General features: G+C 52.7%; 2 protein-coding genes across 2 annotated transcripts; one reads left to right on the forward strand and one right to left on the reverse strand.

The window, feature by feature from the left end:
- The first annotated feature begins 414 nt into the window (after positions 1-414).
- Positions 415-1,252, forward strand: LOC103919497 (heat shock protein 30C-like). Its single transcript, XM_009327017.1, has one exon. It carries the CDS (start codon positions 521-523, stop codon positions 1,103-1,105), a length of 585 nt encoding a protein of 194 aa, XP_009325292.1. The 5' UTR covers positions 415-520; the 3' UTR covers positions 1,106-1,252.
- Positions 1,253-3,347: 2,095 nt separating this feature from the next.
- On the reverse strand, positions 3,348-7,737 carry RAB5C (RAB5C, member RAS oncogene family). Its single transcript, XM_009327018.1, has 5 exons — positions 7,492-7,737; positions 6,259-6,410; positions 5,818-5,940; positions 4,933-5,026; positions 3,348-4,516 (listed from the first exon to the last, which is right to left on the reverse strand). Exons 1-5 carry the CDS (start codon positions 7,655-7,657, stop codon positions 4,401-4,403), a joined length of 651 nt encoding a protein of 216 aa, XP_009325293.1. The 5' UTR covers positions 7,658-7,737; the 3' UTR covers positions 3,348-4,400.
- Positions 7,738-7,837: the final 100 nt, after the last annotated feature.

The raw sequence follows: 7,837 nt of genomic DNA on the forward strand, positions 1-7,837 counted from the left end.
AGCTGAGGGTCCTGCAAATGGGGTGGGGGGCAGAGGGGCTCTCCTGCCTGCAGATGGGGGGATTAGCCACAGGTGAGGGGGAGAAGGCAGGGAGGAGGGGAGCCCAGCCCCACTCCCTGCCTGGGAAATAGAAAGGCCACAGATTTTTGGCAGGGGCGGCTCAGGCATCCCGTTCGAAGGCTGAGGTGATGCTGCTAATTATAAGCCAGGAGAGCAGAGCTGCAAGAGTAAGGGCGAAGGTATGCTGGGCACGACGTAAGAGGTGCCTCTCCTCATGGATGAGTAACAAGAATGAGCTGGAACAGGCTGGAAAGAGCTGAGCTCTTCTCCCGAGGATGACGTAATGTGCGGCATGAGGCCACTCCTTCTGGGAAGGGGAATAAAAGCCGCGGGCGGCAGCACTGGGGCAGATCGCTCCCAGCCCACTGGAGAGGGGACAACCAGAGAGCCAGTGCCAGCAGCAGCAGCAGCAGCAGCAGCACCAGCACCAGCACCAGCACCAGCACCAGCACCAGCAGCGATGCTTTGCCGAATGCACCTCGCACCATTTGCCTCCAGCTCCCTGGCCACCCGGCTGGGCACGGTGAGGACCCTCTGGCCGCACGCAGAGACCATCTTCACTGAGCTGCAGCAGGAGATGGAGAAAGCTCGGGAGTTCATGAGCAGCTTCGAGCAGCTCCTGAGCAGCCAAGGAGTCACCGCCATGGAGCGAGCCCCGAGCACCAGCACAGCCCTGACCCAGGGCTCCGGGGAGGGCTTCTCCATCTGCCAGGACGTCAAGAACTTTGCTCCTGAGCAGCTGTCGGTGAAGATGGTGGGCAGGAAGGTGGTGCTGGTGGGGCAGAAGGAGACACAGAATGTCGATGAGAAGGGCTCCTTCTCCTACAAGTACGAGGTGCTGAAGCGGGAGTGGGACGTGCCCGAGGAGGTGGACGCCGAGGCGCTGACGTGCTCCCTGTCCAAGGAGGGGCAGCTCCGCATCGAGGCCCCCAGGCTGGCCCTGCCGGCCGCCCCGGAGAGGAACATGCCCATCCAGGTCAGCCCTGCAGCACCACAGCCCGGACCAGCCTCTGAGGATGGAGCCACCAACAAAGCCCAGGTGTAATGGGAGGGGAAGCGATGGCCCGCGGCAGGACCAGAGAAGATAGCAGCAAGTCTTGGGTTTTAGCCCAGACAAGCTCCATCACCAATGATGTCATTTTTTTCACTATACTGGAATGTTTTTGTATCCAATAAAAATACTTTTGCATAGAACCTGCTTGTACTCTCATGGTGTTGATTGATGGGAAGGCTTGCGCCCTGGTCTCAGCTCTTGATGCCAGAGGAGCTGGATGCACAGAGAGGGAAGAACCTCTCTTGGTGCCTCAGGGCAGCACAAAATGGGGCCGACAGCAGACCCAGAGGGAGGGAAGGGATCTGCGAGCACGGTGCTGCTCAGAGTGGGGGGAGGCAGGAAGCTCCCAAGTGGAGAGGGGCAGCCCCACTCACCTGTACTGGAGCAGAGGCAGCTGTCCCAGAGCAGGCTGCCTTTAGCCCCTCCTCACGCTGCTGCCGGCATCTGCACCAGCTCCAGAGCCCCTCGCTCCCTGGCCAATGCTACTGAATAGGAAGACAACCGTGCTGGAGGGCCTGGCTGGGTGTTGGGTGCCCCTGTTGTAGCCACATTTTTTCCCCCCAGGCAGCTTGGAAAGGGGCTCCTGGAGCCCCCTCTGGGATCCCAGCAGCAGGGAGGGTGAAGCCCATCTCCAGGCACTGTGTGTAACCACCATAAACACCCATGCTCAGGCCTGGGCAGGCAGCAGGTATGCAGGCAGGCACGCCTGTTTGTGCTAAAGCTGCTCCGAGTTCGGACCACCCTTCCCCGTGGCAGCACGGTGCTGGCAGCAAGGAGGCTCTGCTCTGCAGAGCGCTGCCGCATGATTCTGCATCCAGCAACAGCAGCAGGTCCCCAGCCCCGATACCGAGTCCCTTACAGCTGAACAGCACATGCTCAGGCAGCAGCAAGACACCCCTGAGGGCATTGCAGGCTCCTTCACAGAGATGGAGACCCAGAATCCTGGAAGGAGCCAGAAACGAAGCCCTGTCAACCAGGAACCAAGTACAAGAAGCCAGCAGATGGCAACAGCACCTCGATTTGAGCTCACAAGATCGTTCAGAGTTGGGGTTGGGGAAGCCCTTCTCCAACAGGTCCCTCTCTTGCTGCCTGGGAAATGTGCAGCATCAGTCCAAACCACACTGGAAGCGATGAGACCTCAGACATCCCACAGAGGTCCTGAGCTCCTCTGGCAGATGAGCAGCCAGGCTCCCTTGCAGGGGATGGAAACAAGCAGCACCCACAGCACCAGGCGAGTGAAGCCCATCTGAGGCTGCTGGAGCCCACACAGCACCCGCAGCCTGTGCTCCAGCCAGACGTCAGGAACTCAGTGACTGAGTCACTCCAGACCCTTCCTGTTTCCAGGATTTTAAGGAAATGCAGCATGAGCAAGAGGCACCTTGGATAGAGGATGAAGCCCACATGAGCCAAGGCTGTTCACACAACTTTATTTGCAGGTACCCGGCAGAGCTTTCAGAGCCCCAACAGTGCAAGCCAAGGACAAGCCCAGCCCAGGGATGGTCACACAGTTGACTGTAGCTGTGCCTCTCGCAGAGATTCAGCAGCCACACAGCTGAGGAGAGGCGGCAGGTTCAAGCACCGATCTTCAAGCTCTCCCAAGCATGTATGGTACCGGCCCACCAGCACACACAGTAGCAGTAGAGCTGCAAGGGGATGCTCTGTTTTCCATATTGACTCCAGGTCTCACCCATGGGTGTAAGGATCTCGAGTCCATGCAGCAGTGACAGGAGAGTAGCATCTTTCAAGGCCATCATCCTCCAGGGACAGAGCCATTTTGTTCATTAATCCTTGAGCACAGTATTCCTAAGCCTGTCCAGTTGTCAAGCTGAGCTCTGCATACTGGTCCCCCCACCTCTTCCCAACTGGAGTTGTAGATAGTTCCCCTAGAAGCATTAGGCGACCACTATTTACCTCAAACTTCCTTGCATGCCGCTGCACAGCACACCACAAACTTACTGAAACACCTGCAGCCTCATTGTAAGGAGTTCCTGCCTCTCGAGGGAGCTGGCTGCTGCAGGAGCAGCTGGCACAGCACGCAGGGGTCTGAGGGCAAGCAGCCCACGTTTCTCCCTGCCCAGGGAAGGAAGGCCACACGTCCCTACAGAAGAGCTGGGCATTGTACACACCACAAGCAGCCTAGCACACCTCAGCCTCCAGCACAACTGTTACGTTCTGGTCCACTCCCCTTCTGGTTTGAGCTGATTAAGAAACATGAACATTGTTGATTATGATAGGTTTATAAAAATTTTTTTTTAATCACACAAAACTGAAGTTTGTGATGAAGACTAGGTTGACAGTTCCTCTTAAATACCAGTATGCATAAGACATTGCATTAGGCACTAGGCAGCAGCCACCATCAGTTAGAGTCTGGCAACAGAAGCCATTTTAATACCTCCCTTCATACTTTGTGGAATTACAGGCTTTTGCAATACATATTGTTTCCACTGACAAGTTATCCGAGGTTTCCCCCACCCCACCTCTGTACATCAGTAAACCATGTGTATTCACACTAGAGTAGGGTTAACAACATTAGTGGCATCACAACCATCAAAAAAAGGACAATTTTCTATACAAGATTTTTGCAAAAGTTGCAACAGGATTAGTGCATTACAACAGAACCAGAGATAGAAAAAAAGAGAGTTGGCATGCTAGAGTCCAACACAAATAAAGACAACAGGCAGCTAGTTGTATGTACTATATTGACAAGATACTGATTGGTTACATGAAGAAACATACAATACAAAATACAGAAGAAACCAGTTTTGCTTCCCTCTGCCCCACCCCAGAATACTCATAATTGATTTGGTCAATACATGGCTGAAAAGCCAGAGTTTGTCACTATAATGCTACAGTTTAGTGGTTGTTCTAGGCATATCGTACTGGTATTAGCCTTAGCTTTTACATACGGGTAATTTTAAACAAGGTTGTCTAGTCTCAATATCCCTTTGTTTCCAATAGTGAACTACAGTACTGTGGGACCTGGGTGCTGCTGGCCCTCACCCGTGGGAAGGGATGAGCTGGCTGGGCAGACACCAGGTCATGCATCCACCACCACCAGGAAGAGGGAAGAGTAGAAGTTCATATATTAAAAAAGTGACTTAAGACTTAGAATTGAATTAGTATTTGTACAGAAAGGTGCAGGTGGAAGAACTCCCTCCAGCCTATGATCAGAAAGGGATGGAGAAATCACAGCAGCCACCGGCAGCAGCCGCTCTACGGTAAGTGCGATTGTTAGCATGGATTCCAGTCACGTCATTCAAGGGCTCCATCAGGCGGGAACGGCTGCTCAATTGCTGCAGCACTGGCTCCTGCTAGGCTGACTGCTCTCCTGAAGGTCAACCACCCGATTCCTACCTGGGCCACCAGGAGCGTTCTGCGGTTCATTTTTTGGCAGTTTCTTGGCTAGAAAGAAACAAGACATTAGTAGGCTCCTCTACAGAGGCCAACCTCCTCCCCACTGCAGACCACAGGCTGGGCTCAGCCCTGCTCTGGCCCAAGCCCTCACCTCTTAAGGAGTTTGGGATTGGACACTGCTAGCAGCACAAGTACAGCAAACAAACTCACTTCTAGTTCTGGCTGTCAGTCATGCTCCTTCCTTACTCACCACCCCAGATAAAGGGAGAGAGGGAACAGGCTTTGCAAGGCAAAGGCTCCAAACACTCGGGGAGTGACTGTTCACAAAAGTATAGCAAACTGGCCATCTGCTCCAGTAAGAGCCTCCAGACCCTGGCTGACAGAGGAGCTCCCGTGGTTTCCAGTGGGCTGCACTGCTGGTGCTCAGAGCTACTCCAGCCATCCTTCTGCACACAAGCTGTTACCTATTGCCATGAAGATTTCATTCACATTCATCGCTGTCTTTGCCGATGTCTCCATGAACAGCAAGCTGTTGTCATCTGCATATGTTTGTGCATCCTACAAACAATCACATTAGAGCAGTAACGGCATCCTGCCAAGAGGAGGCCCAAGCAGACTTAACACGCTTCACTTGCTGGCAAACTAGACACCGAAGAAACCCTGTCCCACCCCAGGCAAGACATTCCACCCCAGTCCCCTGACCCTGCCTGGCCAGGACAGCTGGGAGACATGCACCACTGACCATACTGCATGGCTGGTGTCCCAGCAGCCAAGCTGGGGTACAGCAGCACAGACTGTTGTGAGCCATGTGAGCCAAATGTAGACACAGCATGTCCCGAGCAGCACAACACCTTGTACTTTGGTTAGCTGGGAGAGTAATACACACTGTAAATGCACCACAAGCAATCCTGTGCAGAGGTCTGAGATAAGAGCTTCTCCTTGAAAGTCTGCCTTAGACAAGGTAAGAGCTGTGGAGAGTAGAGAACAAGCTGGGAATGATTCTTCATGTGTCTTGTATCTAAAAGATGCTGTTTCATACACTGCTGAAGACAGCCCCAGATGAGTAAGGCACCAGAAGAGACTGAAGACAGAAGTTTGTGCTCTGTGGGCCTTATTCTCCACATTCATAACAACTGTTACAGACAAGAGCTACAAGTGCTGTGGAAGGAGTGCACAGGAAAGGCAGGCTACAATTCCCTCTGAGTGGCATCCTGGCGTCCTCAGCAGCATAAATCTTGACTTCCACTCTCCCTCAAAGCATGTTGCACACAGCCACCATCTCCCCCACTTAAGCAAAAAGCTGCTTTCCTGACTTGCTCAGGCAACTACTGATCTGGATTCCCACTCACCTGGAAGTCCACAGCTCTCTTGGTAGCAAGGTCTGCCTTGTTTCCTGCTAGTGCAATTACAATATTGGGGCTAGCCTGCCTCTGCAACTCTTTCACCCAGTTCTTGGCTCGTACAAATGTGTCCTGGAAGCAAACAGGAGGCAGCAGTCAGGAAAGGCAGCCTCTTATTAATCCACAGTGAAGATATGATTAGAACAAGTCTTTCCTGTAAGAAGTGTTCTGCCTCTACAGCACTTTGTAGCAGGATCCTTTATCAGCATAGACAGCCTTGGTCAGAACTGAGGAAGAGGCTATTAGCAGTTTTCAAGAAACTCAGTACCTGCAGGCAGGCATCTGCAGGGACTCTGAACCCAGACACTCTCCCAGGGAACTGAGAAGCACGAGCTGCAAGCGCAAACACCTCCTCCCCAGTCAACACTCACAGCCCTACGCAGTACTCACTGTGTTAGTGATGTCGTAGACAACAATGGCTGCCTGGGCACCTCGGTAATACATCGGTGCCAGACTGTGATACCGCTCTTGTCCTGCTGTATCCCATATTTCAAACTTCACCGTTGTGTCATCCAGACAGACTGTCTGTGTTAGGAAGGCAGCTGAAAGAGAAGGTGCATGTTTGCCTTACCTCCAGCTGGAGAGCCCCTGCAGCGAGAGCCAGGAGCTTGGAGCAGTTCTGCTTTTGCATGGGAGTGAGCAGGAGCCCCAGACAGAGGCCAGTGCAGTGCCACTTGTTGTGGAAGCTGCAGCTCTGCTGTATCATCAGGCTCCTCGCACAGAACCACCCAAGAGCCACCATGCAGCTGACAGGAAGGTGGCCCTGAGAGCCCAGGCAGCAGACAGCCACTGAAGCAGCAGCACTGCCAGTCCCCTCCCTAGCCTCCTCTCACAGATCATGCAGTACGGCTGCAGCATCACCAGGATTAGCTTTGGAGAGCACCACAGTGCCAAAGCACTGAAGTCAGCCCAGTCACACTGCACTCCCCAATTTAGTAACTGGTTATTTTCTTGTTCCAGCAAGTATAATACCATGCATTACGACTAGGATAAAGGCAACCAGCCTTGGATACAGATTGAAGCAGAACAGCAGAGTGCCCACACGGCTCTCTGCAGCAGAGCATTAAGCCCTGCTTGCCCATAAGCTATACTTACAGCTATACTTACTCCCTGCATGGGTTACTATAGGGACAAATCAAGCCTTTTCTCAGTACAGACCTTCCAGTATTACTGCCCAGAGACCCAGGTGCCAACCAACCTTTGATTGGTGACACTGTGCTAATGACTTCAAGCTAAAGAACTACTAGATTTGAAAGAGCTGTGGAAGTAGTTAACAGTATCAGGCTAGAAACAACCCCAAGATCCCAGGTCACAGTCTGAAAAGATAATTAAGGGCTATAAATCAAGCTGAAGGCCTCAGTTCTAATTAGAAGCAGGAATTCAAGCACTGGAAGCGAAGACGCCTTAGAGGCAGAGTGCATGGTTGCCATAGCATTATTCTCTGCTGTGCTGATCTTCACACCAACAGACAAGTTGTAAACCAAGAGTTAAAGCATTAGCTGCTTGACTCTATAGCAAAAACCCCAGACCGGACTGAAATAGCCATTAATACTTCTGATACCCCTGGACTGCATTAGTGAGGCCAGCATCTTCTAGCCATAGGTATTTGGAGTTGGCACTCACCTCCAATCGTGCTCTCCTGGTACTCGTGGAACTGCCCCTTCACAAAGCGCAGAACAAGGCTGGACTTCCCCACTGCTGACTCTCCCAAGAGAACAAGTTTAAACTGGCAGATTTTGTTTCCAGCAGCTGGTCCATTCGGTCGAGCAGCTCCACCTCGACCTGCCATTGTGGCCTAAGTGCAGGAGTGCCAAGAGTTAAGGATGCTGCAGGTTCTGCACTAAGATCCACCTGGAGGCAGGTTGCAACTGGAAGAGGAGGTCAGAGTTAGTGACACACTCATGGACTAGCCATACCAGTTCTAGAGGGTGGGTTTGATCTGCAGCCACCATCAGCACAGGCAGGGGGG

Source organism: Pygoscelis adeliae, unplaced genomic scaffold, assembly GCF_000699105.1.
Source record: "Pygoscelis adeliae isolate BGI_AS28 unplaced genomic scaffold, ASM69910v1 Scaffold917, whole genome shotgun sequence".
Classification (NCBI taxonomy): Eukaryota; Metazoa; Chordata; class Aves; order Sphenisciformes; family Spheniscidae; genus Pygoscelis; species Pygoscelis adeliae.